Below are 25,514 nucleotides of genomic sequence, written 5' to 3'. Positions count from 1 at the left end.
CAAAGTGCGGCTGACATTTGGTCATCGCTTACCGTGATTGTTAACTAGAGCTGAATGGCCGTCCATTGCGGCTCCACCAATCAATCTGCTGCACCCGGTAGCCTTTTCCCTTTCCAGTAGTGGTCATGACCGTACAGCCGCGCGAGTGGAGACAATAACTGTAAGCTCTGTCCTCGACTGGTCTTCCCTATATATACGTGCACCGCACCTGAACAGATGACGAAGAAAAATCGTAGTATTTTCCCAAACCTCGCCAGGACGACCCGCTACCCTCGCTCATCAACGCTATGCCCGCCAAGGACAGCGACTCCTTCGCGGAGTTCTTTGACCCGAAGAAGAACAAAGACACGTACCAGCTGAAGCGCCACCCGCACACCGGGCGCTACATCGATGCCTACCCCAAGCGCCCTCGCACCCGACCCATGCGCATCCTGTGTCTGGGGATGGCCCGCACCGGCACGCTGTCCACCTACACCGCCCTCAACAAACTCGGCTACAACACGTACCACATGTCGGAGGTGATGAAGCGCCCGCGCACCAATCTGAGTTTGTGGAGCGAGGCCTACGAAGCAAAGTATGACGGCAAAGGCAAGGCGTGGGGAAGGGAGGAGTTCGACAAGATGCTCGGCGACTACGATGCCCTGCTCGACGTGCCGTGCATTGCCTTCGTCGAGGAGCTGGTGGCCGCGTACCCCGACGCCAAAGTCCTTCTCACGAATCGCGACGTGGATGCCTGGCTGCAAAGTATCAACAGCACCTTTGGCGTTGCCTTTTCCTGGCCCAGTTGGAACTGGGTGGCAGATTGGGACCAAAGTCTCGCCGGCCCGTTCGTTTCCTTTTCCAAATTGTACATGCCGAAGATGTTCGGTTACGAGCGCGAGCACTTCGGCACAAAGATCGACTATACATCTGCGGAGTCGCCGGCGCGACAGGCCTACTTCGACCATTATGCCTTGGTCCGGAAGACGGTGCCCAAAGACCGATTGCTCGAGTTTCGGGTGCAGGACGGGTGGGCCCCGCTGTGTGCGTTCACGGGAGATGCGGTGCCGGAGGGGGACTTCCCGAGGGTCAACGACTCGAGGATGTTTGTCAATATGATGAAGCTGATATGGTGGTTGGCGGTTGGGAAAATGGTCACCAAGGTCAGCTTGGCGCTTGCGGTGCCTGCGGGGGGCGTGCTGGCGACGCTATGGTGGCGTGGTTATCGGTTTGGCTATTGAAGCTTCAGGGCGTCTTTCAAGATCGCCAAGGCGCCGAAGAGCTCGTTGTCATGATGCTTCCGGGCCACCAGTTGCAGGTTGATTGGCGCATTCTCAAAATTGCTCTCCCTCCACATCTGCCTCACATGCTCATCTTCCGGACCCAGCGGTGTACTGAATTCGGCCGGATACTCTTCCTTCTCCTTGCCCGCGCGAACCGGGGTCGGGAAGACGACACCGGGATAGTCGACGTAATTAAACAGCGCGGTATAATTCCAGTAGAAAGCGGTATCGTGCGCACTAGCCGGCCCGACAAACACCGGACACAAGACGAAATCGACGTCCTGCCTGTTCCAGTCCATCGCGAACTCGCTGCGATACGTATCACGCGCGAAGCGCAGCTCATTCACCTCGCTTCCCGTCCGCTCCCGCTCGCCCTTGACGTCTTTGATGATCCAGTCGCTGAGGGGATGCCAGGGTTCGCCGGTAGCTTCGCAGGCGCGAATGTCGGGGAGTCCGCTATCGGGCCAGTAGGCTTTGCGGATGGAGGACATGGCGGTGGCGGCCTTGTATGGCATGAAGGGTTTGGTGGTGACGTTTGTGACGCCGGAGAGCTGTTGCTCGGCCCATTTCAAGGCTTGGAGGACTGGCGGCTGTGGCACGATCTGTCCATCATGCGTCATGATCCCGATCTTCAACGGCAGGTCGATCTTGGTATCAAACCCCGTCCATGGGAACGGAAGAACCCTTGGATCCTCAAGGTGCGGTTTGCCCGCCTTGATCACGTTGACGAATAGCTCTGCATCGCGAAGAGAGCTAGCCATGGGCCCCGTTGAAGCCAGGACATTCAGCTCGGCGGCAAATCCACCGGGGATGAAATCTTTGCAAGGAAGTGTGTATGCAGTGGCCTTGAAGCCGTAAATACCGCAGAAACCAGCAGGGCCGCGAATGGAGCCGCCAATGTCGGTTCCGATTCCCAGCACCGAGCCTCGCAGGGCCACCAGAGCGGCCTCGCCTCCGGATGAGCCTCCCGAGGAGAGACTGATGTTGGACGGGTTCAAAGTCCGACCGTGAAAACCCGTACACTCGAGGTGCATGATTGCCTGGGGTTGGTTCGTCTTGACGTAAAAGATGGCGCCAGCATCACGGAGAACTGGACTGGGTGTCAATACACGCAACCTTGTCCGAAACAGAGAGAGGATACACTCACTCCTGACCATCAAGGAGTCCTCCTCACTAAACGACCGCGTCACCAAAAATCCCCACGAAGAGTAGTGGCCTTTCAAAGGCAGATGCTCCTTGACACTAATCGGACAACCATGGAGCGGCCCCACTGGCCTGCCATGCGTCTTCAAATACTCATCCAAATACTTTGCGCGCTCCAGCGCCTCCTCGACAAAGTAATCCGTCAAGCAGCACGAGAGCTGATGAGCGATAGCCGCCCGTTTGCAAAACGCAGTAGCGACATCCACCGCGCTCAGCGTGCCAGTGGACGTCGCTTGCACCAGCGCAACGGCATCGTACTTCTCCGTAATGTCCAATTCGTGCTGGCTGAGGATGCCACATGTGCGAGGGATGTCGGTGACGTCCAGCGGGGGGTTGGCGATGATTTCCTGGGGCAGGAGGCATTCTTTTGGGATCTTGGATGCGAGCTCGGTGAGGATGGCGGCGCGGGTGGTTTCGTACGATGCGCTGCCTTTCTCCACGGGCTTCACTTCGATTGCTAGGGGCTGGCGGGTTGTCATCTTGTCTGGCGATTAGAGTGGGATTCGATGGGGTCTTCTGCTTTGTCAGACGGGGGTCGGGAGGCTTTATCTGTCAATGGCGAGATGAGGTGAGCTGTTAGGCTGCAGTGCGGGGCATGAGACGTGACCGCAGGCGAAGGCGGGGCGTTGGACGGACGGCGCAAACAAGATAAGTCCGGGTTCAAGGGAATCTAATCTGGCGAAGGAATAGCCTAACTGATACGAGCAGTCCAGTCACGAGCAGCTTCAACAAACCACGCACCCCCATCCCTCCTCCGCCTTCGCCTCGTCCTTCTCCAGCTCCCTCACCCGCTCCTCCACCCGCGCCACACTCGTCTTGAAATCGCCCACGCCCGCCGTCACATCCTCCACCTTGCCCTTCAGCCCATTAATCTCATACTCCAACTTGGCGGCCAGCGTTTCAATCTCCTTGCCCGCCTCCTCCAAGCGCTCCTGCTCCGCGCGCAGCAGCGTTTCCGAGTTGGCGCGCAGCCCGTCCACCTGGTTGCGGTACTCCTGGTGCTGCTTTTCCAGCGAGCCTTCGTCCACGTCTAGCTTGCTGAAGACGGCGTGGATGGCTTCGAGCTGCGTTTGAGTGAAGGCGACGGTGGAGGCGTTGAGGGTGTTCAGCATCTGTCGGAGCGCTTTGGCTTCCCGGGCAAAGTACTCCTCGTCGGCCAATTGATCTTTCGGCTCGGTGAAGTAGGATTCCGCATCTTTGTCCACCACGTCAGACCAGATGAGGACACTGTCTTCCGCGAGGCTGAAGCTCAGGTGTCGAGGGTAGGCTTCCGCCGGGTGTCTTTGCATGTTGATGACGAAGAAATGACTCTCCGACACCGTTCGACGCAGTAGATGCTCGCCGTTCTCCTCCCTATCCGCTTCCTCCATGACCTCTCTATCATCGTCCATTGACCCTCGCACGGAGGGCTCTTGATCCGACTTTTGATCAAATGCCACCTGACTGCTAGCTTCTCGCGACTGGTCGTTGGTTTGATACGACGGCGGCCGCATGCTATCTTTGGATGGCCTCGACCCGAGCTCCCGGTACGACGCGGCGTAGCCAGGGGCCTTTGCTTGCTCAGGCATGGGTTCTGCCAGCAGCGCGTCGTACATGTGTTGCCGCGCGACACCCTTGGTCCCTTCAGGACTGCTGGAGGGGGAAGTGTGTGATCTTTGCAACTGCCATGGCCGTTTCGCACGCTGCGCGGGGGAATCATCGAAAGAATTCCGGGGGGAGATGTTTGGGGAGAGCGGGGTGCCGGGGGTATCAAGGGAGGGCCTCTGGAGGTATGTCGGGCTTTGAGGCACGAGGTTCGCATCCTTGGAAATGGTCCGGGAATGACTCCCCAGCCCTACAGCACCTTTGATGCGGCCTTTGGTCAGGCCCGTCGTGCGCCTCAGCAGCCCTTTTGACCGTTCATCCTCCTCGACCGTGTAGGCTAGATCGTCATCGTCTCTTCGATGGGTCCCACCCAAAGCTGCAAGGCCATCGCCAACGCTCTTCCGCGCCGCCCACGTGAAGCCTCCATGTTCGCTTTCTTTGAAATTCAGCGCCCTACCATCCACCCCTTTCCCTTCCTCGCCGGCTCGTAGCGTAGTTCCGACCGCTTCTTTGGCAGACTTTGACTTCAAAGGCCTGCCATACCACAGCCACTTGCCTCGTTCGCCACCCACCAGCTGTACAAAACGCTCCATATCACAAGTCTCAATTTCGGAGATGGTCGCGCGGTCTTTCCGATGGACAACGTCGAGTACCATCTCCCCGCCCTTGCCGCTAAGCTCGGCGACGGTGTTCTTGACGGCCTTGGGTACGGTCCAATGGCTGTCACTGTTTGCCGCTTTCTTCGTAGCCGTGTGTAAGCGTTCCATTGTCCTGCGACAGAGTCGCCGAGAGCGAGGAAGGCGCTGCTGTTTTTGGAAGGCGCTGATGCCTTTTTTCATGCTTTCCACATCGAAGGCGTCCTTACTGAACGGAGCATTCACAGCGTGCAGCCGGTTTCGTGCGCCCATGATGAGGCCGATCAAGGCCGCCACCGTCGTCGGACCAAGGATGCCATCATGGGGTTCCACGTTGTAGTAGCGACTGCCCAAGTCCATCCACCAGTCGTTGATCGCGCGCTCGGTGATGTCGCACAACAGGCCGTCGGCAAAGTCGACTTCGAGTTTGTCGAACAGCAAGAGGGCGGTCTGACACAGCTTCACCAGTTCGATGACGGATTGATAGATGTCATTCTTGTCGCTGGTGCGGTAGAGTTGGTGGAACTTGGCGACTGTGGCGCCCGAGGGTGGACCGAGGGTTAAACCCACGCGACCAGAGCAATTCAGACGTTTGAGATTTTCGTTGACGAAAAAGTCATTGCGGTGTTTCCGCAGATCCCCATCGGGGACCAGGATAACGGTCAGACTGGATGGAAAGCCTGACAGATTGGTGACCATGAGTATACCAAGCGGGGTCTCGCGGCGTTTGGCATGGTACTGGTTGAGAGCCTTGAAGTACACCCTCAGGCGCGCACTCCATGTGGACTCGTCGGTGGGCACGCTAAGGACATCGACAAGGACAGTGGAGGAGGGGTCTCCGGTGTAGGTGGTGATGGTGAAGGTGGGGTGAGAGCGAGAAGTGGCCCACTGTTCGACGACATAGCACTCATAGCCTTGCAACTCCTGCTTGCGCTGGAGCACGGTGGTCGTTGGATCCTCCTCGAGATAGCGGAATGCAATGGGATCGGTGAGGACGAAGCGTTGTTGATCGGGGAGGGGTCGCGCAGAGCTGCCAGCCCGGGATGAGCGGGTGGCAGAAGGTTCCAGGCCGGAGTTGGGTAGAGTGGGTTTGCTGGTGGATGGAGAGTAGGGCTGCGGGGTCGCAATGCTAGGTGCCGTCTGCGGCCTCGACATGGAGGTTTGCAGAGGGGGCAAGCGCGGCCCGCGCAGCTCTGCAGCCCGGTTGGACATGTTGCCGAGTGTCCATGGAGTGCCGTCTACCAGTGCGTATGTGGTGGATCGAGGGAGTCGGCCTCGAGCAGTAACAGTCTCCTCGGAATTCCTCGTTGGCCAGGCGCTCGGCTTGAGAGATGGCGCGCAGGCTGCCGCTGTCTGTCAGAGCCAAGAGCAAATGCCAGGGCAGTGTGGGTGGAAATGCGGCTGATATGATGGAGGAGATGAAGTCGGCGAGTGATGAGGTGTCGACGGGAGGCTTGACGTGCGCCACACCTCCCCGCCAGCGCCACAGCCCATCGTGAGTGTGCATGTGCTGCTGCTGCCACTGCATTACATCAACCTTCACTCGTTCCATCCTCACACGATGCGCATAGACTAGACCGCCGTGCTCTCCTGCTCGAGCAGTCAAGCCCTCTCCACTCTACTGACGACATCGACACAGCATGGATGGCATCCTCACCGCCCACGCCGCGCTGGAGAAGTCGGGCAATCTCTCCAAGGCCATCGCCGACGTTCAACTCCTCATCCAACACCTGCAAAAGGCCCGCGATGCCGTCGCGGAAACGCCGGAGCTCACGGCGATGCACATGGCCAAGCTGAAGCAGCCCGTCAAGGCATCGTTCGACCAGATCGAGGAGGACTTGAAGGAGGTGAACAAAGGGCTGAACCATTATCAGAAGGCGGTCAAGGACAAGTTCAAGGCGGCACAACTGCCAGCTGCAGGCGCGGATGGAGGGGTGCTGGGCAAGGAGGCGGGACTGGTGAACCGCGCCATTGCCATGCATTTGTTGCGCGAGGGCAAGTTTGATGTGGCCCACACGTTTGTGAGGGAAGTCAATGAGCGCGCACCTGCGGGGACCGGCGATGAGGGGAAAGAGAGCAAGGGAGAAGAGCGATGGCGGGAAGATTTTAATCTCCCCTCGGACTTCGCCATGGATGAGGGCGATGGCGCGCGACTGCCGGGTGGACAGCTGCAGAGCAAGTTCTCCGAGATGTACCACGTCCTCAACTCCCTCAACAACCAGCACGATCTCGGCCCGGCAATCGCATGGGCAAGGGTGAACAGCAACGAGCTCGAGAGGCGCGGGTCGAATCTGGAGTTCGAGCTGGCGCAGCTCAAGTTCATCGAACTCTACACCTCATGCGAAGACCCCTACCACCCCTTTGCCGGCCCGTTGCAGGCGCTGCAATACGCACGAGACACCTTTCCGGCGTTCAGCTCGAGATATTGCAAGCAGACGTCCAACCTGTTGGGCTCTCTGGCCTTCTCTACCGCGCTCGATCAAAGTCCGTACACGTCATTCTTCCACGACGAAAGCACCTACACCAACGTCGCAGCCACCTTTACCCGAGAATTCTGCGGCATGCTGGGACTGTCGGAAGCCTCGCCCCTCTACACCGCAGTTACGGCAGGCGGCATCTCTCTGCCCATCCTGGAGAAGGTGGAGCGCGTGATGGCACAGTCAAGAGGACAGTGGACATCAGTCAACGAACTGCCGGTGGAAACACCACTACCGCCCGGCATGCAGTACCACAGCATCTTTGTGTGTCCGGTCAGCAAGGAGCAGGGCACCGATGCCAATCCTCCGATGATGCTGCCGTGCGGACACGTGATTGCGAAGGAGAGTCTGGAGATGCACGCGCGAGGCAAGTCGCGGATGAAGTGTCCATATTGTCCCAACGAGAGCCATCCAAGGGAAGCGAAGCGGGTGTATATTTGATGCCAGTATCTACTTCGACCACGAATGTTACGATGATCTGTCCCAATCTGTTTCACTAACCCTGCAAGAGAAATGTACATTTGATGCTCATGACGTCTTGCCGTTTCGGCGAATCAGCGCGTGGGGATTATCGATTACGCTGCCTGACGTGCATGACGTGAGGCTGGAGGGGCACGTTTGTTCAATGCACAGCTACAACACACTTCAACTGCTCATCACCCCTCATCCACCTTCCTCTCCCTCACCTTCTCTCTCCATTGGCCATTGATGCTTCTCGCTCGTCCACTGTCTACTTCTCTTCTCCGCACATTCGCCTTAACCCGTACATCCACATCCACCCTCACCCGCCAATTCTCCCGTTCCGCTCAAGTCATGGCGTCAAACACAAGATCACAAGGCACCGAATACAAAATCAAAGGCCTCACCAGCATCGACCTCAAGAATGGCCAAATGCAAGAGGTGGAAGTCGAGGGCATCGAAGAAGGCAAGATCCTGCTCGCCAAAATCAAGGACGAAGTCCACGCTCTCGGGTCCAAGTGCACGCATTACGGCGCTCCGCTGGCCAAAGGCATCCTCACTCCCGACGGCAGATTGACTTGCCCGTGGCACGGTGCTTGCTTCAGAGTGTCCACTGGTGACGTGGAGGATGCCCCCGCGCTGGACCCCGTGGCCAAGTTCCAGGTCGTGGAGAGAGATGGCGCGGTGTATGTCAAGGGCGACGAGAGCACCATCAAAGCCGCCCGCAAGTCGTTGAGCATCAAGTGCCAGCCCAAGGGTCAAGAGCACGTTGTCATTGTTGGGTCGGGCAGTGGTGCCGTGGGTGCCATTGAGGGGTTGAGGAAGGATGGCTTCACGGGGAAGATCACTTGCGTCTCGCACGAAGGCACCCTGCCTTATGATCGCCCTAAGCTCTCCAAGGGCCTCATGACCGACGCTTCGCAGATTGCGTGGAGAAGTGCGGAGTTCTACAAAGAAGGAGGCGTGGATATGGCCAACGATCAAGTGACTGAAGTAGACTTCAAGGCCAAGAAGGTGAAGACGAAGAGTGGCAAGGAACACAGCTACACAAAGCTCATCCTCGCCTCCGGTGGGACGCCAAATATGTTGCCGCTCCCTGGTCTGAAGGGCGATCTCAAGAACTGCTTCCCTCTGCGCACCGTCAAAGACGTCGCCGCCATCATGGAAGCTGCCGGTGAGGATGGAGGCAAGAAGGTGGTGGTGGTTGGAAGCTCATTCATCGGCATGGAGATTGGCAACGCGCTCGCGGGCAAGAAACACCACGTCGACATCATCGGCATGGAAAAGGAGCCCATGGAGCGCGTGATGGGCGAGAAGGTCGGCTCCATCTTCCGCAAGCTGCTCGAGAAGAACGGCGTCAAGTTCCACATGGGCGCGTCGGTCGAAAAGGGCATCGAGTCCAAGTCCAAATCCGGACACATTGGAGCAGTCGCGCTCAAAGACGGCACCGAGCTCGAGGCGGATCTGGTCGTCGAAGGCGTCGGCATCCGCCCAGCCACCGACTACTTGAAAGACAACAGCGCCATCTCGCTGGAGAAAGACGGCTCCATCTCCACCGACGAATCCTTCGCCGTCCACGGGCTGAAAGACGTCTACGCCATCGGCGACATCGCCACCTACCCCTACCACGGCCCCGGCGGCAACGGCAAACCCGTGCGCATCGAGCACTGGAACGTCGCGCAGAACGCCGGGCGCAGCGTGGCACACACCATCGCCAACCCAGGCAGCAAACCCAAGAGCTTCATCCCCGTCTTCTGGTCGGCCGTCGGCTCGCAGCTGCGCTACTGCGGCCACACGCCCAACGGCTTCGACGACGTGGTCGTGCAGGGCACCACGGACGTCAGCGAGGGCAAGCAGAGCTGGGTCGCGTACTACACCAAGGGCGACGAGGTGCAGGCGGTGGCGAGCATGATGAAGGATCCATACATGTCGCAGTCGGCGGCTTTGATGCTTCGCGGCAAGATGCCGGGCAAGAAGGAGCTGGAGAAGGGCGTGGACATTATGCAAATCAGTGTGCCGGCCGAGACGAAGATATAATTATTACCTGACGGCGAGATTTACAATACAGGAAAAAAGGACACCACGATAACCCCCTCAAGCGCGTCTGGAGTCTCACCAGATCGTTTCTCCTCTTTGCCCCCGTCTCACTAGGTCGCTCCCGTGGTCATCAGCGTGTATTCGACCGCGCCGCATTCCCCCTTACATTCCGCACAGTCAGTAGGCGAACAAAAGTTCCCGACTCCGTACTCGGTCCCACAATTATCTCGGTCCGTGATGAGCCAGTAATCGTACGCGCCTTTGCCGTTGGGCGGATTGAGGCCGCACCCCGTCGTCGCAGTGCCCGTAACTTGAAACGAGCCCAAGCCCGACGGCAGAACGTGGCACTTCATGTAGTTGTCCTGGTTGCCGTAGTACGTGATTTCGGCGACGGCGTGGCCTTGGTTGTCCAGCCCTACCTCCTGGCTGCAGTTGTTGGAGAAGAAGAAGGAGATTTTCAGGTCGTCGCGCCGGGCTTCAAGGGCTGGGGCGTCGTGCAGAGGCGACGAAGACACGCGCGAGCTGTGCTTGGGTTTAGTGAGGGCTTTGCGGCGGAGGGCGATAGAGCGCGCACTCACATGGCGGCCAACAGACGTAAAAGGACTTTGCCGCCCGTTTCCCGCGTACTAACTCCACGAAAGCATTGGACTATCAAAGTATGTTCGTTTTGGGCCATTAAGGTAGGTAGGGAGTGGCCACATGGTGAGGCGATGGGTGGGGCTCTACCTTTGCCTCCAAGTGATTACTACTGCAGCATATCGATCCATGCGATGGCCATCGACGACACCTTCGAGCTTCCGCTCCGCGCTGGACAGACAGGAGCTCGAATGTGCAAGGCTAGCACTCGTCCCGTCTGTCCGATCCAAGCATACTGGATGCTGTCCCACTTGGTGCATGCAATGCCACGCGGCTCGCACTAGTCGTCCGTCGTGTAGTCCTAGGTCACATCAATTGGAAGCAAGATGCACGAGTGGAAACCGCCCGGCTGTCGTTATCCGCATCATAGTTTCTTTTCGATTGCCCGAGTATCGTCATTCTTCCATCCATGCTACACCTTCTTGAAACGATGCCGACGCGTCGACGAAGGACGCCAGGAAGCTACCTTAGCATCTTCATCGATGACGTTGACCGTCACCAGCATCAACTGAATTGTCCAATCCGCTCGGCCTGAATCTCCTCCAGCAAGGGCAGGACGTTCTTACAGCACTTCGCCTTCGCGTTCGCCTTTCCATGGACCCCCCACACCTGCCCCAGTCGTCCGGCCAGTCGCGGCTCCGTCTCGACATCGCGATCGGGAAAGGTAATAGCTGCGTCCCACGCCATGTTGCCTAGACACGACTGCACGGGCGATGGTCGTAGGTCCCACCACATCCCCTGGAAGCCGAGCGAGTCGATAAGGTAATTCAGGCGCTGTGAAGGTGGCAAGGGAACGTGGTCGTCGGTGCTCAGTGTTGACAGACTTCTTGAAATGTCAGTACTGCCGGAGTGTCCAGCAGCAGCGGTGGGATGGGCGATCTTCTTTCGTTTGGTCGGGGTTGGTGGAAGCTTGCCCTGTTCGCGTAGCCACAACACTGCCTCTTTCGCAGCCATCGTCTTCGCGGCCTTCTTCGACGTGTGCAGCAAGTCGAACCTGTACCCAAACGTTTCGTTTGGCGCATCTGCAATCTTGAGAGTACATGAGAACTTTGGCGGAGCGCCTCCGTATGCCATGTCGTCGTACTCTGGCATTCGGAGCCTCTTTGGCTGGGCGTACTCTGGGACGTCGTCAGCATCTTTCAAGTAGATTTTCTTGGGGAGACCTAACCATTTAAGATTGAAACCCAGTCCTCATCGATCTCAAACTCCGTTGAAGCATCGTTGGCCCCCGACCTCTTACGTTTCGCCTTCTTCCTCACCCCCGCATCAGTAGACAACAACTTCTCAAGCGCAAGTTTGCACACAGCCCCACGAGCCACCTTCTTGCTGGGAAACTGCTCTTCGACCTCCACCTCGAGCTCGCCAAACACCACCTTGGCAGTGAATGCTTGCGAAGCAACTTCGGTCTCTGTGAGTATCGGCGTGATTCCGCGCAGCACGCAGAGGTTGTGGAAGCGGGAGACGCTCTCGGGGTCTCCTTTGGATTGCCGCTGCGTGGTCCCTGCTGTTGGAGGGTGATAGGGATTTTCGCGGATGAAGTCCTCTAGGCTTTGGATGTTGAGTGCGGGAGGGAATGTGGTGGAGATTTGATTGCCGTTTGGGACGTCGTTGCCCCTGGACAGGGCGTGCGAGCCATCCTCTGCGTTCTCCTCGTTGGCCATGGCTGCAGGTTGAGCGAGGTGCAGAGTGTTGTTCAGACGTTCCTGGGGAGGGAGGGAAGAAGTAGATGCTCCCATACGGGCACTGGTGGTTGCCTCGTGGCGCGAGACACGCGTCGGTGACTGTGGCTGTGGCGGCTCCATGAGATTCACACCTGTTGCTGTGGCTTTCTGGTACATGCATATGCAGGCTCCCGTTTGGATGGAGCGATGTTTGCAATCGAAGATGTTGTCGATAAATGGAGTTAGGACGACGTGGAATCGTGGCGGCCAGTAAATAATGTGACACGGGGATGTCTTTTGATGTTAGTGGTATTGTGAAAGCGGTAGAAGGTGGATCAAATACAAGAGTGGCTTGAGATCCGAGAACCGCCAACGGTGAATGTAAATGCTGCGGGGTCTTTTGTGACTGAGGAAGTTTCAAACATTACCTGTGACTCTGTTCTGCCTTCTCAGTCGAAGCATTCACCTTCACTTTGAGCAGCTCACAAGCTTTCACGTGTGCCACAAAGGCAACACTCATAGGTATAGCGCTGTCCATCAACGAATTACATTGGTGGAATGTTCGTATTCGCTGCGCAGTGGCAGTCAGGGACCAATGCGGACAGGTCTAATACAAGAAATACGTCTGAGCCAGGGGTAACGTAGTCGCCGGCTCTGCGGTGCACAACTGCCCATCAGCCTCGACTGTCTACGAAACACATTAGCAAGCCAGCCATCAATCAGTCCTCTCATCCTGCCATCACTCACATAGCGTTCCGGATCCACCTTCATCTTCGGCATGGCATCATTCCACTTCATATCCTTCTTCCCAATCTTCCGACAATTCTTCACAGGCTCCACGCGCTTGCGCAAATCATACTTGGCCACGGTGCCACTGCTGACGCTCAACTCACTCACCCACGCAATGGAGTTGGTGGAGATCATGGCGCCGAACATGGGTCTCATGATGACAGGTTCAACGGTGGGGATCGACGCATTAGCATCGCCCATCTGCGCCCACGCAATGAAGCCTCCCTTGATCACGAGAGACGGCTTCACGCCGAAATTCGCGGGGTCGAAGAGGACGAGATCTGCCAGTTTGCCGATTTCGATGCTCCCGATCAGGTGGCTCATGCCCTGCGCGATGGCGGGGTTGATGGTGTATTTGCTCACGTAGCGTTTGACTCGCGCGTTGTCGGCGTCGGTTCCTTCGTCTTCTTTCAGTGGGCCGCGCTGGACTTTGTTCTTGTGTGCGGTGTTCCACGTGCGGAGGATTACTTCGCCACAGCGGCCCATGGCCTGCGAGTCGGAACTCATCATGGAGATGGCACCGAGGTCGTGCAAGACGTCTTCGGCTGCGATGGTCTCTGCTCGGATTCTGCTCTCGGCAAACGCAACATCTTCGGGAATCTTCTTGCTCAAGTGATGGCAGGTCATCAGCATGTCCAGATGCTCGTCGAGGGTGTTGGCGGTGAATGGCCGGGTCGGATTGGTACTGGACGGCAGAACGTTGGAATGCTCGACGACTGAGATGATGTCGGGTGCATGCCCGCCGCCAGCGCCTTCGGTGTGATAGGTGTGGATCGCACGCCCCTTGATGGCTGCGATGGTCGTCTCGACGAACCCGGATTCGTTCAGGGTGTCTGTATGAATAAGACACTGGACGTCTTGTTCATCGCACACGGTGAGACAGCTGTCGATAGCCGCCGGCGTGGTGCCCCAGTCCTCATGCAGCTTCAGCCCACACACACCTGCTTCAACTTGTTGCGTCAACGGGCGGTGCTCACTATCATTGCCCTTGCCGGTAATGCCGATATTGAGTGGTAAAGTATCGCAGACCTGCAGCATATTCTTGATGTGATCGGCTCCGGGAGTGCATGTCGTTGCGTTCGTGCCTGTGCTAGGGCCCGTGCCACCTCCAAGGAACGTGGTAATACCTGATGCGATGGCATCGTAGGCTTGCTGCGGACAGATGAAGTGGATGTGGCTGTCGAAGCCTCCAGCCGTTATAATCTTGTTCTCGCCGGCCACCACATCTGTGCACGACCCCACCACCATCTTGGGGTCCACATTGGCCATGACATCCGGGTTACCTGCCTTCCCTATACCGACAATGATGCCGTTCTTGATGCCGATATCAGCTTTGTACACACCCGTCCAGTCCAAGATAAGGGCATTGGTGATGACAGTGTCAAGGCAGTCGCTATCTGGCCAACCAACGGCCTGACCCATTCCATCGCGAATGGTCTTGCCGCCTCCAAACGTGCATTCGTCGCCATAGCTCGTGAGATCTTTCTCGACCTTAATCCAAAGATCCGTAGCTCCAAGACGAATCCTGTCGCCGACCGTCGGGCCAAACATGTGGATGTAAGACTCACGGTCGATAGAGAAGGGATCGAGATGGCGATCAGGCGTGGGCTCAGGCTTGTGCAGGAACCCGCCCTCGTGAAGCCGCTGTACAAAGCCCTCTGCAAGCTGTTCGTCGTGGATAGACCCTGCTGCTATACCGTTTCCGCCCTTGATGACCTGGTTGCCGCCAATCTGGACAAGCTGCACGGTCCGGCTATCTCCAGGCTCAAAACGAACACTAGTGCCAGCAGGGATGTCGAGTTTGAAGCCGTGAGCTCTGACTCTGTCGAATTCCAGCCTGGGATTGACTTCGATGAAATGGTAGTGACTGCCGACTTGGATTGGACGATCTCCTTTGCTAGTAACCTTGAGCTGGATACGCTTTCTACCCTCGTTCAGGACGACTCGCCCCGCCGCGCCTTTAACCGCGATAACTGCACCTGGCATTTGTCTGTCTTCGTACGCGGCCATTTTGCCGACTGGTGGCCAGGGGAATTTGCTTTTGGCCGGGACGGGCAAGAAGGAGCCATACAGGGCCAGTTCGAGATCGCCGTCATCGCTGGCAATGGGATTGTGTACAGTGACGAGGTACGTGCCATTGCGGAAGGTCCCTTCGACCATGAGCTCATGCAGGGTGTGGGGGACAGATGGCAAGACATGTCGGCGGCCGAGCAGCGTGGCGCCGAGGGCCATGAGATCGGCGACGGAATGGTTGCCATCGCGGATCAGCTCTTGGAGGACGTTGGCTATCAGGGCCAATGCCTCCGGATGGTTCAGCTTGACGCCTCGAGCGAGCCGTCTCTGGGCGAGAAGGCCCGCTTGCGAGATGAGCAGCTTATCAACCTGCCATCGGCGGAGAGGTGAGTTGGTCGACGGCCGTCGTCAGAAGCAGCGGGTGACTTACCTCTCGGGGAGACAAATTCATCTTGGCTGGCTCAAGAGGTGTACGTGGCACAGACCGACATAGGCACCTCGTTGAGATTGCCTGCGTGGAGGGATGGAGGCGGTGGAGGTGGGATCGAGGGACATTGCTGCATGCCCGTAGAGACAAAGGCGGGGTGGGGTGATAAGGTAAGGCTACGGGCATGATAAGGAACGGCAGAGCAAAGGATTGGGTAAAGCTGTTTCCTAATCGGGAAGCTTCCCGTCGTACGGCCATGTGTGCATGACTTTGAGAATGCCGGTCTGTTGGAAGTATACCACTCGTGTGAGTTACATTAATTACGCAAAGAAACCCTCCAGTATTACCCATGCCTAACCTCGCTTCACGCGACAGTGCCACTCTGAAACCGATCCCTTTGCGATGAACTCGTTGGCAATGGCGAAGTGATCTTTAGGCATCATTCACCCTCATCCACCTGTTCAAATCGATGGAAACGACACAACATTGGAGAGCAGCCTAGGCCTCGACACCCTTCTTCTTGGTCTTCTTCTCCTTTTTCTTCTTCGCGCTGGCGTCGGTATCGGCTGCAGCTGCCACGGGCGTCGCCGCAACAGGCACAGGAGAAGCGGCCACTGCCTCAGCACCCGATTTGCGACCGCGCTTCTTAGTACTTCCTTCTGCATCAGCGCCGGCTTTGCGCTTGCGTTCCGGAGAGCTGGACGCTGGAACAGCAGCGGGAACGACGCCGGAGAGATTAGTGCTGGTGAAGCCAGGGGCAGCGACGGCGGGAATTGGCGCAGCGCTCTTCTTCGCGGCGGCCTTCTTGGCGGGTTTGGCGGCGGGCGGCGGGGGCTGGGGTGCGACAAGCTGCTCATCCTCGTCCACAAGTGATTCAAACTCTGCACCGTCATCGCTTGCTAGCTCTGCGCCGGGATCAGCAGCTGCGAGGACATCGGCAGGGTCAATTGTGTTGGGATCGATTCCGGCCAGGGCTTTGAAGCGCTGCATGTCCCTCTCGTACTCCTTGAGGGCGACGCGATACGCGGCGTGGTACGGCTCCCTGTCTGGAGTTTGCATCTGGTTCCAGCGCTCAGTGGCCACTCGGGAGATATCGCCAGGCTTGCCCGTTGCGTTGAACGCCGTAGGATTCTCCTGGATCTCCCTAGCGATGGTGGGGCGCTGTTCTCCAAGATAACGGAAGTATGCAGTCAAGGGCCGCTTGGGAGCATTGGGGTCGCGCGGCTTGTAGGCTCGCTTGCTGCGCTTTTTCTTGCCTGGGACCTCGGGTTCTGTTGCTGCGGGAGGCACGGCCAGGTCGGCGGAGTTGGAGAGCATGGGCGGGGCGACGACGGCATTGTTGGGATGCAGCGCCTGCTGTGCCACTTGCATGTGGTTGGCGAAGTTGTTGAAGGGCAGCAGCAAGTGGCTGACGTCGAGAGAGGCGTCGCCATTCAGCACGATTTGGGTGTGCTCGAGGTAGGCCTTGGAAGCGCGGTCAATGGCGCCCGACAGGCCCAGGTAGGCGGAGGTGAGCTATTCGCGTCGGGCATTAGCAAGTTGTCAGCTGTCATGGCCGCGAGCCGGGTCGTGGAGTGACAAGCGCGCGAGGTGGAGCAAGGCCGCTTGGGTGCTCAGCCTGACGCACGCGCCTCACGGCGAAGTGGCGGAGGTGGAGGTGGGTGGGAGGGAATAACAACATACAGCATCACGCGTGCGGATGAACTCGCCGACATCGATGTTCACCGTCTTGAAGGGCGGCGCGTCCGCCATGTATGCCGGAGCACCGTACGTCATGCTTGGACCGGCCATGGTTGGTGGAGGGGATGGTGGAATGGGCCGCGTTGGAATGCGCGGGTTGGGCCAGTTGGGAATTGATGAAGAAGGTGGAGGGAGAGTTTGCGACAGCGAGGAAATTGGAACGACCTTAACGCGCACTTTGCTGGGGGGCGCGTGAAACCCCCAACAACATCTCGCCTATTTACCTAAATTCGGAGGCTGGGTTTAGAGTTTGCCCTCGCGGCGCTTTCCGCCCAGCAGCTTCCGTATCACAAATGCGCGCGCCCAAACCTAATTCAGGTAAATCGAATGGGCTTGTCAATTGATGATACCCAGTAGAACCGATCGATCACAGCTACTTGGCGGAGATCAAAGGGAATCAAGCCCTTTGCAGTCAAGATGATGCAGCTGTGGAATAGTACTAGAATACCGTCTTCCCGCAATCTTCACGCGCGGCCAATACACTCCAAGTAACTCCATAATGTGGCAGCCTCGTCTTCATCCTTGCTGGTCTTGCTCCGTCCTCCCCTCGCGCATGGCACATCAACCGAAGCTGAAGAGTTGCGTTGAAGCCAGTACATTCGTCTTTCACGTCCCATGAATCTCAACAGACGGTGTGGAGACTGCAATCGAGAATAGAACTGTCCTTCGAAGCCGAATCACTACCTGCAATTCAACGATAGAATAAGCATCGTACAGAACAATGCAGAATGCCAACCGCTTCCCAGCAATGCATAAACGCCTCTGGTATCATGCTCTCCTGTTACCTCTAATCGACCGCTTCCACTCCCGGAAATCCGACCCATCGTCCCATCCAAGCTACACGTACTGGCCTTGGGGCGGTTTATATCCCTGCTGCGGCGGCGGCGCGTTCCACCCTTGCGGTGGACCTTGTCCTTGATGGTTCTGTTCCAGTGGTATGTTCTGCGGCCCTCCTCCTCCGGCTCCTCCCGCGTCTATCTGCTGCTGTACATCCGGCCGGTACTTGATGTCTTGCGAGAATCGGCATATGTGACAGCTCACGGCGTGCCACGGTTTGAGGCTAAAGGGAATCAGAGGGATGAAGCAGAACGTAAACCACTCCCCTGCGTGTTGTATGTCAGTGGACTGTGTTCTGGTGGATGGGGGCGAGCGGGGAGCATATGGTACACTTCTTGATGACCTTGCCCGACCAATTTCCGCAATTCTGACATCTTTGCGCTTCGCGTCAGCAATCCGAGGAAGATAACAGGCAGGTAAGATTCGACTCACTGGGCCGTGATGTGTTCGGCGCCTTTGAGGAGGGATTGGAAGGCTGGAGCCATCATGGTCAGTCTCGGCGCGTCGCAACCATGTGAAAATCGTCCCGACTTACTATGCGTTCCACACGTGAAGATGAACGCCATTTGGTTGTCACAATGCCCTGAAGGCTGGATGAGCGTGCGGTAGGTAAGCGCTGAGGATGTAGGTCGATGCGCCGCTATGCGGAAGAAGCACTTGTGTCGTGATGATAGTTTGGAGTTGTATCTCGAATGCGCGGCGTGACGAATCAGTTGACGTAGGTGGGCGATGATTGGTACGGAACGCGGGCCGAAGCGCCGACTGCCGACAAGTCGGCAGTGAAGATCACGTGGGCCATCTCTGTCGGCAGGACATGAGCACATCAACGCGAGCGAAGAGGGTCGGCGCAATGTTTTACACAGAATACAATTGGGAAACTGAACTGTCCTTGATTAACGCTCCTTCCGCGCTCTGTGGCTACTATCTATCCAGCGGCCTTCCCGGCGCATGCCTTGCGACTTCGAACCGAGTGGCCAGTGTGAACGACTTTGCCAAATGATCACTGCGTCTTGAAGAGGAGGATGGCCACGTGCTCCAGGTAAAAGTAGATGAAGTGTTTGGTCTCTGGAACGGGACAATTGGTTAGCAGGTGGCTAGGCTGAGACATAGAGGATCGCATACCGTGCGTGACGAAGCTGCCAAAGTTCCTGCCTACAATGCAGTGCCATGTTGCGCCTTTGCGCTCGTCAAACTAGAGAGGCGTGAGCAAAAAGACTGCAAAGAGCGGAAGGAAGGAGTGGCCACATACCGTGCGCTTGATGTGGTGCGCAATGTCCTGGAGGGGGATTGGCAAGGGTTTGTCAAACGGATACTCGGATGCGTGACGTACTTTCTCGATGTTGAACTTCTCCATGGCTTCCTGTGCTAGAGGTAAGAGTCAGTATAAGGGCGGCATTCACGCATTTGCGGTGTACGTGGCTAGCGACATACCAACTTCAATCGCTTCCTGCTGCATGTCCTCGCTCTGCAGACGGTACGTTCAGCTTCCCGCTCGAGTGCGCTAAGAGGGTTTGGATGAGACTATACCATGTCCACCGACTTGACCTGCGCTACAGGAGTGTCAGTAAGGTACAGGGCGTACAATTGATTCAGCTGCTTACCCTCGCGCTTCTTCACCTCGTCACCTTCTTGCTTCTCCGCCATCTTGAAACGGGGCTGAATGGGCTGAATAGAAAGAGTGAGCAGTTGTACTAGTTGAAATCCTCCAAAGCCGAGCAGCGAGGTGTCGTGAGGAGGGGTTGTGGTTGAATGCGACAGCAAAGTAGTCAACGTGCAGTCGCGTGGCAGGAAGTCGTTCTCACGCTGCCAAGACTGGTCTCGCCCCACCTTCCTCCAGATTTTCGGTAGCGAAACTCTAAAGTTCGTGAAGCCGAAAAGCGGTTCAGAAAAGTTCCCGCAGCTACAATTCTCGACTGCCTCGCATGATCCTGGCCGACCCATCCTCACATCATGGCCAGCTCAAGGATCTTCGTCAAGGGCTTACCGCCGACTCTCGCCGAAGCGGACTTCAAAAGCCATTTCTCGGCCACAGGCGAAGTCAAAGATGCGAAGATCTACCCCAACCGTCGCATCGGGTTTGTGGGCTATGAGACAGCAGAAGATGCGGCGAAGGCGGTCAAGTACTTCAACAAAACCTTCATTCGCATGTCGAGGCTGCACGTCGAGGTTGCCAGGACACCGCGCGAGTCAAAGGCGCTCGAGGTCCAGCACAACCCCAATCATGAAGACTTACGCCCTACATCAACGAAGAGAAAGTGGGATGGCGAGCAGGGCGAGAAGCAAGAGCGGGATCCACAGCTACAAGAATATCTTGACACTGTCCGACCCAAGGCGAGGAAGTTGGGCTGGCAAGATGACGCTTCTGTGAATGCCGAAATACAATCTACTGGAGCTTTGAATGCGGCAACCGGGGGTCAGAGTGATGAGGAGTATGAGGATCTCACAAAATCTTCCGAGTCCAAAAAGCAAGTGCCCGATGAGCAGCCGATCCCTGCAGAAGACAACACTCCCGAAGCAGGCGAGGAGGCCGCACCAATTGCCACCGATACTGCGGTGTCAGACCAGGATTGGGCACGCTCCAGAACGAGCCGTCTACTCGGGTTGCTAGATGATGACGAGGCGGATCCCAGAGCACTTGCTAAAGACGACGAAGCCAGTGATGGGGAGTCTGAGAAAGGCGCCGCAAAGAAACATGCCGAGCCGGCACCACAAAACGCTATGCCAACACCACCGTCCGATGCCGAGGAGAACGAAACCGCTGAAGTTGCCGTCGATGATACATTAACGGGTGTCAGGGCTAGCATGCGACTCTTTGTGCGCAACCTGCCGTACGATGTGAAAGAGGCTGATCTGGAGACGGAATTCGAGCCTTTTGGCAACCTGGAGGAGGTGAGTTGTCATTCGCTTTTTCCTTGTCTACCAACCCCCACACGCTATTGTGATGATTCGATAGGGACAGCTGATGCTTCGGCATCTGATGTGAACCCACCTTGAGAGTATTTTAGTAGATGCTTCTCACTTCTGATCACGCATCCAAATACGCACTCTTGTCGCCGCGCGTAATGCCCTGCACTTTGCTAATCATTACTATCAGGTCCACATCGCCGTTGACAAGAAGACTGGAGCTGCGAAGGGATTTGCATTTATCCAATTCTCTGACCCCGACTCAGCCGAAACTGCGTTGCGCGAGAAAGATGGAACAACCTTTTCGGGCCGTTTGATACACGTACTGCCGGGGAAAGCAAAGCAAGACAACAAACTCGACGAGTTCGCCCTCGCAAAACTCCCACTAAAGCAGCAGCAGCTGATCAAGAAGAAACGAGAGACTTCGTCGAAAATGTTCAACTGGAACGCACTCTACATGAATACCGATGCTGTGTTGTCGAGCGTCGCAGATCGTCTTGGATTGCCAAAGTCAGAAATTCTCGATCCCACCAGCAGTGATGCAGCTGTGAAACAGGCCCACGCGGAGACCCACGTCATTCAAGAGACGAAGGCGTACTTCAAACAACATGGTGTTGATCTGGACGCGTTCAAGAAGAAGCAACGAGGAGATACTGCCATCCTGGTGAAAAACATTCCATATGATTGCAGCCAGGATGAATTAAGGCGGCGATTTGAAGAGCACGGCGAGCTGACGAAATTCCTCTTACCTCCGAGCAAGACGACTGCGATTGTCGAGTTTGCCAACGCAGCCCAGTGCAAGGCTGCTTTTGACGCACTCGCTTACCGCCGAATCAAGAGCTCCATGCTCTTCCTTGAGAAGGCGCCAAAAGGATTATTCGACGGGCAAATGGCCAATTCGAATGATGAAGTTCCCGCCAATCCAGCGAAGCCGTCCGCATCCGATCTCAAGTATTCAGAGCACGTTGCGGATGGAACTGGCCGATCTACATTGTACGTCCGCAATCTCAACTTCAAGACTTCGACGGCGGAATTCGCGGAAGCCTTCAAATACCTCGACGGCTTTTCGACTGCGGTGGTGAAGACAAAGGCGGATCCAAAGAATCCCAACGCAGCCTTGAGCATGGGCTTTGGTTTCGTAGAGTTCAAGTCTACTCAGGACGCGCAGAAAGCACTCCAAATGATGGACGGTCACGAACTAGACGGCCACAAACTGCAGATCCGCGCCAGCCACAGAGGAGCAGATGCCGCAGAGCAGCGAAGAATCGCGGATGCCGAAAAGCGGGCAGCTGGGAAGCACACCAAGATCATCATCAAGAACCTACCATTCGAGGCTACAAAGAAGGATGTCCGCGCGCTGTTCTCGGCCTACGGCCAGTTGCGCAGCGTTCGAGTTCCCAAAAAGATGGACAGGGCGGCCCGTGGATTTGCCTTTGCCGATTTCGTCACCCCGAAAGAGGCCGAGAATGCCATGGAGGCTCTACGACACACCCATCTGCTCGGCCGTAGACTCGTCCTGGACTTTGCTGCGGAAGACGCAGAGGATGCGGAAGCGGAGATTGAGAAGATGCAACGCAAGGTCGGAGCACAGGTCAACAAAGTCGCTCTGCAGAAGCTCACCAGTGGTGGGAGAAAGAAATTCAGCACGCAGAATGATGAGGAAGATAATGATGACTGAAAGGAATAAATGCACCTGTCAGAAATCCAACGGAAATTCGCGGTCGACTCCTTGCTTAAACGCCGCGAAGCCGCCACCCCAATCTGCAAACCACCACTCGAACTTTTTCTGTGTGCAGTCAGAACATCTGCAAGTCTGCCTCTTACACGATAATCACTACCTACAATGGCCCCCGCATTCTTGCAAACACACCACATTCCAACGCCATCGAGATTGTCTACCAGGGAGATTACGACGATGCCAAGGCGATGGGCATCCCTTTGCGCATTTGCACGATCACTGGAGCCATTCCCCGGGCCCGACGTCACCCGGGCCTGCCCTTGCACTGGGTTTGATGAGGGTCTGGAGCTCCTGTAGCTGGATTCCCTTTCCGGGTGCATTGCCACATTCAATCGGTCGTCTAGGCAGCACACCTCTTTGCCAGCCTTACCCACGCAGGGCCGAAATTGCGGACTCCCTGGATGGGGCACTGGGAGTACAAAGTTTAGATCTCGTAGGTCCGTACATGTGGTGTGCATCAACTTCTCACGATCGTGTCGAGGGATATCTCGAAAGCCTTACAACGGTCTCATATCATCTTCTGAGTCCCGTCCTCTGTTTCCTGTCTTTCCCACGGCATATATCCATCTATTCTTATCCTCTTCGACATTCATCCTTGAGCATTCTTCGCCCGCGTGCCTGAAGGAAGCGTGGTATGTTGACAATGATTCAACCTCTACGCGTCTTGCCATCCAACGCTCCTCCTCTGCGGGAGGAGGCCCACATCTATCAGACATCCAGGGTGCTCCAAAAACAATCCGGCAATCGACAGCTAGGCGACTATACCTATGGCGAGGAGATCAAGGTCAAGAACCATTTGGCCATCTTCGACGAGAACCAAGCCTCAGCAGCTCATCACCAAGCACTGCACACGCTGCCACTGTATCATCCGCAGCCTCAACATCGCCAAGTCTGGAGATATGGCCATGCACAGCCTGCGTACCAATATGCTTATCCTCATCCGGAGGAGGAAGAGAGGATCCGCATCGAAGCGGAGCGGCTGTACGACCGCCTGCTCAAAACGGATGCGTTTGTCAATTATCGCAACCGTCAAGCCAAGTCTGCCAAGGGGACTGAGGAGAAGAAGTGGCCCGATCATCTCGAAAGGGCTTTCGTTCGAGGTTCGTTCGTTGGTGACCTGTGTCACGTTGAGCGCGAGTTGACATCGTCTTACAGCACTGGTGCAATACCCTCCCATGGGACGCAGACAGCAATTACTCAGAGGCAAGCAACGCGGTAGGAACGAGCTCATCGCCGACTGCATTGAGCAGTGGACGGGGGAGGTTCGAGGGCGAAAGCAAGTCTCTAGCCACATTCAAGTGCTCAAGCCGTTTGTCGAGAGCGATCCTTACATCATGAAATGGCTGGCCAAAGGCGGCGGGGCGGCTAGGCAGAATGGTCGTGCCTCACCCTACAACAGTGCACGGCGCATGTCGAACTACCCGGTCGCGAGCCTGCCTCAGCAAGGCTCCTCAAACGGATTGCCGGGAGGGCCACGAGAAGACATCCGAAGCCTGCGAAAAGTCAAGAGGCAACTCTCTGTCTTCCAGCCCACGGACTTCCAGATGTTCGTTCAGCAACACGTTGACGGTGATGAAGGACAAGATGTGGAACGACTGCACACGTACACGACCTGCAGCCACCCTCCGTTCGGGCCGGAGCTGCATCCAGCGGACATGCAAACATTTACACACGACTTTCCTTTGCTGGCTAGTATGCACGCCCACCGCCCCCTCGACTGCAACGTGATCTCGGCCGAGGCCTCCCTTGCATTTCCGCTGGACAATTGGAAGCAGATGGACGGGAGCCCACTTCGCGGCGTAGAACTCGGCATCTACTTCCTGTGCGTCAGCAATCATCTGCCGCCCACGGCCACGATACCCCTCTCAGGTAGCCAGCGAACAGACCAGATCCGCGTGCACAACGCGTTCTACGAAAACGGCGTCTGCGTCAAAGAGCACAGTGGACCGAGTGAAGCGCGCCTCGAGCTCTCGGAGCGAGGGGACTGCGTGGAGACTCGCATCAAATTTGGAAGCACATTCTGGGCCAAAACGCTCGGCCGTCTGGCTGGGAGACTGCAGGAGGAGGGCAAAGACAACAGTGGCGAAGTAGCCGCGTACCTCGGGAGCATCAACGCCGTCCAAGAGGTCGTGGCTTGGTCTGAGCACGGCCCTGAGCGCTTGCTGGTGATTCACTGGACCTTCCGGCACTCGAGTTCCACGTGCGGCCAAACGAGGTGGCGGCAGGTGTTTGTGCCCACGGAGGAGCAAGCAGCATCTACCGCGCAAGACATGCTGCCGATGAAACGAAACGACTCAATGTGCGGGTACACCACTGGCGGCGGCGTCTCCGAGGAGGAGGAGGAGTCAGAGACGCAGCAACTACACGACATCGCCAGCCAGCCCGTCTTGCAGTCGCCGTTCGAATACGAAAGTCAGGCCTCTGCGCTCTCCTCCGCCACATGGCCCACCACCTCCTTCGCCGAAGCGAACATGATGCCCGGCTCCACGCAGCAATCAAACGACAACGAGTTCGACTTCGAAGCCGGAAACCTGCACCTGACCATCGACCACAGCGAAAACTACCACAGCTTCGACAGCTCGGCGTTCACCTTCGACTCCACCACGGCGGGCATGCCGGCCGACTTCGCCGCGGATCCCGTCATGGCAGGGTACGAGGACTCGTGGTACCACGCCGCTTACCCGGATGCCTTTGACACGCAACAAGTCATGGCTGGCACCGAGGCGTTCGCTACTGAGGCCACGGGGCTTGGGCTGCACGCTGACGCGACGATGTACGACGATTACTCGGGGCAGTATGAGCAGCCGCGGGCGTTTATGCTTGCGCATCACGCTCAGGCGTTTGAGGATGCGGGGGGTGGGGGACAAGAGATGGGTGAGGAGGGAGGAGATGGGCTTGCGGCTTTGGCTGATGCTTCCTCGCATATGATGCATGCTTCGTCCGAGCATTTGTAGTAATGAGTAGCTAGAATATCGCCGTCCTTTCCCTCTTTCCTGGTCGCAGGTCTCACAGACTTGCCAAATGATGCCTCGAGTCCACTGCTCGACGTAATCCTCCGTCGTATTAACTTGAGTGAACATAGCAGGTGCAGTACATGTCGAATGCGCCATGA

The 25,514-nt window shown here is 56.9% G+C and overlaps 13 protein-coding genes across 13 annotated transcripts; 5 read left to right on the top strand and 8 right to left on the bottom strand.

The window, feature by feature from the left end:
• Positions 1–287: 287 nt before the first annotated feature.
• Positions 288–1,220, top strand: BDY17DRAFT_310673 (uncharacterized protein; the record flags this gene model as incomplete). Its single annotated transcript, XM_033735468.1, has 1 exon — positions 288–1,220. One exon carries the CDS (start codon positions 288–290, stop codon positions 1,218–1,220), a length of 933 nt encoding a protein of 310 aa, XP_033590287.1.
• Positions 1,081–3,078, bottom strand: BDY17DRAFT_152964 (amidase signature domain-containing protein). The gene is made up of 2 exons (XM_033729645.1): positions 2,410–3,078; positions 1,081–2,352 (listed from the first exon to the last, which is right to left on the bottom strand). Exons 1-2 carry the CDS (start codon positions 2,942–2,944, stop codon positions 1,214–1,216), a joined length of 1,674 nt encoding a protein of 557 aa, XP_033590286.1. The 5' UTR covers positions 2,945–3,078; the 3' UTR covers positions 1,081–1,213.
• Positions 3,079–3,238: 160 nt separating this feature from the next.
• Positions 3,239–5,689, bottom strand: BDY17DRAFT_242010 (uncharacterized protein; the record flags this gene model as incomplete). Its single annotated transcript, XM_033730381.1, has 2 exons — positions 3,239–3,925; positions 4,076–5,689. Coding segments are annotated over 2 exons (2,301 nt in total), but the record flags the coding sequence as incomplete, so codon positions are not given.
• Positions 5,690–6,216: 527 nt separating this feature from the next.
• On the top strand, positions 6,217–7,791 carry BDY17DRAFT_297946 (RMND5A protein). The gene has a single exon (XM_033733665.1). It carries the CDS (start codon positions 6,325–6,327, stop codon positions 7,600–7,602), a length of 1,278 nt encoding a protein of 425 aa, XP_033590284.1. The 5' UTR covers positions 6,217–6,324; the 3' UTR covers positions 7,603–7,791.
• A 3-nt stretch (positions 7,792–7,794) lies between these two features.
• On the top strand, positions 7,795–9,697 carry BDY17DRAFT_297945 (uncharacterized protein). The gene has a single exon (XM_033733664.1). The coding sequence runs from the start codon at positions 7,870–7,872 to the stop codon at positions 9,655–9,657; it is 1,788 nt and encodes a 595-aa protein (XP_033590283.1). The 5' UTR covers positions 7,795–7,869; the 3' UTR covers positions 9,658–9,697.
• BDY17DRAFT_346254 (uncharacterized protein) lies at positions 9,698–10,333 on the bottom strand (the record flags this gene model as incomplete). The annotated part of the gene is made up of 2 exons (XM_033738098.1): positions 9,698–10,179; positions 10,236–10,333. 2 exons carry the CDS (start codon positions 10,331–10,333, stop codon positions 9,768–9,770), a joined length of 510 nt encoding a protein of 169 aa, XP_033590282.1. The 3' UTR covers positions 9,698–9,767.
• Positions 10,334–10,797: 464 nt separating this feature from the next.
• Positions 10,798–11,954, bottom strand: BDY17DRAFT_324424 (uncharacterized protein; the record flags this gene model as incomplete). The annotated part of the gene is made up of 2 exons (XM_033737191.1): positions 10,798–11,411; positions 11,462–11,954. 2 exons carry the CDS (start codon positions 11,952–11,954, stop codon positions 10,798–10,800), a joined length of 1,107 nt encoding a protein of 368 aa, XP_033590281.1.
• Positions 11,955–12,561: 607 nt separating this feature from the next.
• BDY17DRAFT_324423 (uncharacterized protein) lies at positions 12,562–15,207 on the bottom strand (the record flags this gene model as incomplete). The annotated part of the gene is made up of 3 exons (XM_033737190.1): positions 12,562–12,642; positions 12,702–15,125; positions 15,187–15,207. 3 exons carry the CDS (start codon positions 15,205–15,207, stop codon positions 12,562–12,564), a joined length of 2,526 nt encoding a protein of 841 aa, XP_033590280.1.
• A 474-nt stretch (positions 15,208–15,681) lies between these two features.
• On the bottom strand, positions 15,682–16,974 carry BDY17DRAFT_310666 (uncharacterized protein; the record flags this gene model as incomplete). Its single annotated transcript, XM_033735467.1, has 2 exons — positions 15,682–16,698; positions 16,867–16,974. The coding sequence occupies 2 exons, from the start codon at positions 16,972–16,974 to the stop codon at positions 15,682–15,684; spliced, it is 1,125 nt and encodes a 374-aa protein (XP_033590279.1).
• A 786-nt stretch (positions 16,975–17,760) lies between these two features.
• BDY17DRAFT_324421 (uncharacterized protein) lies at positions 17,761–18,326 on the bottom strand (the record flags this gene model as incomplete). The annotated part of the gene is made up of 4 exons (XM_033737189.1): positions 17,761–18,026; positions 18,091–18,134; positions 18,193–18,235; positions 18,296–18,326. The coding sequence occupies 4 exons, from the start codon at positions 18,324–18,326 to the stop codon at positions 17,761–17,763; spliced, it is 384 nt and encodes a 127-aa protein (XP_033590278.1).
• A 256-nt stretch (positions 18,327–18,582) lies between these two features.
• Positions 18,583–19,614, bottom strand: BDY17DRAFT_297921 (dynein light chain, cytoplasmic). The gene is made up of 7 exons (XM_033733663.1): positions 19,362–19,614; positions 19,288–19,310; positions 19,192–19,225; positions 19,091–19,125; positions 19,010–19,036; positions 18,883–18,952; positions 18,583–18,825 (listed from the first exon to the last, which is right to left on the bottom strand). The coding sequence occupies exons 1-7, from the start codon at positions 19,402–19,404 to the stop codon at positions 18,761–18,763; spliced, it is 297 nt and encodes a 98-aa protein (XP_033590277.1). The 5' UTR covers positions 19,405–19,614; the 3' UTR covers positions 18,583–18,760.
• A 96-nt stretch (positions 19,615–19,710) lies between these two features.
• BDY17DRAFT_250349 (uncharacterized protein) lies at positions 19,711–22,342 on the top strand (the record flags this gene model as incomplete). The annotated part of the gene is made up of 3 exons (XM_033731052.1): positions 19,711–20,313; positions 20,449–20,649; positions 20,855–22,342. 3 exons carry the CDS (start codon positions 19,711–19,713, stop codon positions 22,340–22,342), a joined length of 2,292 nt encoding a protein of 763 aa, XP_033590276.1.
• A 703-nt stretch (positions 22,343–23,045) lies between these two features.
• On the top strand, positions 23,046–25,356 carry BDY17DRAFT_324418 (TEA/ATTS domain family-domain-containing protein; the record flags this gene model as incomplete). Its single annotated transcript, XM_033737188.1, has 2 exons — positions 23,046–23,502; positions 23,558–25,356. 2 exons carry the CDS (start codon positions 23,046–23,048, stop codon positions 25,354–25,356), a joined length of 2,256 nt encoding a protein of 751 aa, XP_033590275.1.
• Positions 25,357–25,514: the final 158 nt, after the last annotated feature.

This window comes from Neohortaea acidophila (genome assembly GCF_010093505.1).
Source record: "Neohortaea acidophila strain CBS 113389 unplaced genomic scaffold BDY17scaffold_5, whole genome shotgun sequence".
Lineage (NCBI taxonomy): Eukaryota > Fungi > Ascomycota > Dothideomycetes > Mycosphaerellales > Teratosphaeriaceae > Neohortaea > Neohortaea acidophila.
Note: the sequence above shows the minus strand (reverse complement) of the source record. Positions and strands in the feature narration are given on the sequence as shown.

What these genes read in the sequence shown, in the direction of transcription:
- BDY17DRAFT_297921 (XM_033733663.1), bottom strand. Translation starts at nt 19,404, where the DNA reads ATGGCGGAGAAGCAAGAAGGTGACGAGGTGAAGAAGCGCGAGG. An exon ending in GCAGGAAGCGATTGAAGTTG is followed by an intron (nt 19,126 to 19,191) that starts GTATGTCGCTAG and finishes TCTTACCTCTAG; the next exon opens with CACAGGAAGCCATGGAGAAG. An exon ending in CGCACCACATCAAGCGCACG is followed by an intron (nt 18,953 to 19,009) that starts GTATGTGGCCAC and finishes ACGCCTCTCTAG; the next exon opens with TTTGACGAGCGCAAAGGCGC.
- BDY17DRAFT_297946 (XM_033733665.1), top strand. Translation starts at nt 6,325, where the DNA reads ATGGATGGCATCCTCACCGCCCACGCCGCGCTGGAGAAGTCGGGCAAT.
- BDY17DRAFT_152964 (XM_033729645.1), bottom strand. Translation starts at nt 2,944, where the DNA reads ATGACAACCCGCCAGCCCCTAGCAATCGAAGTGAAGCCCGTGGAGAAA. An exon ending in GGACTCCTTGATGGTCAGGA is followed by an intron (nt 2,353 to 2,409) that starts GTGAGTGTATCC and finishes CACCCAGTCCAG; the next exon opens with TTCTCCGTGATGCTGGCGCC.
- BDY17DRAFT_297945 (XM_033733664.1), top strand. Translation starts at nt 7,870, where the DNA reads ATGCTTCTCGCTCGTCCACTGTCTACTTCTCTTCTCCGCACATTCGCC.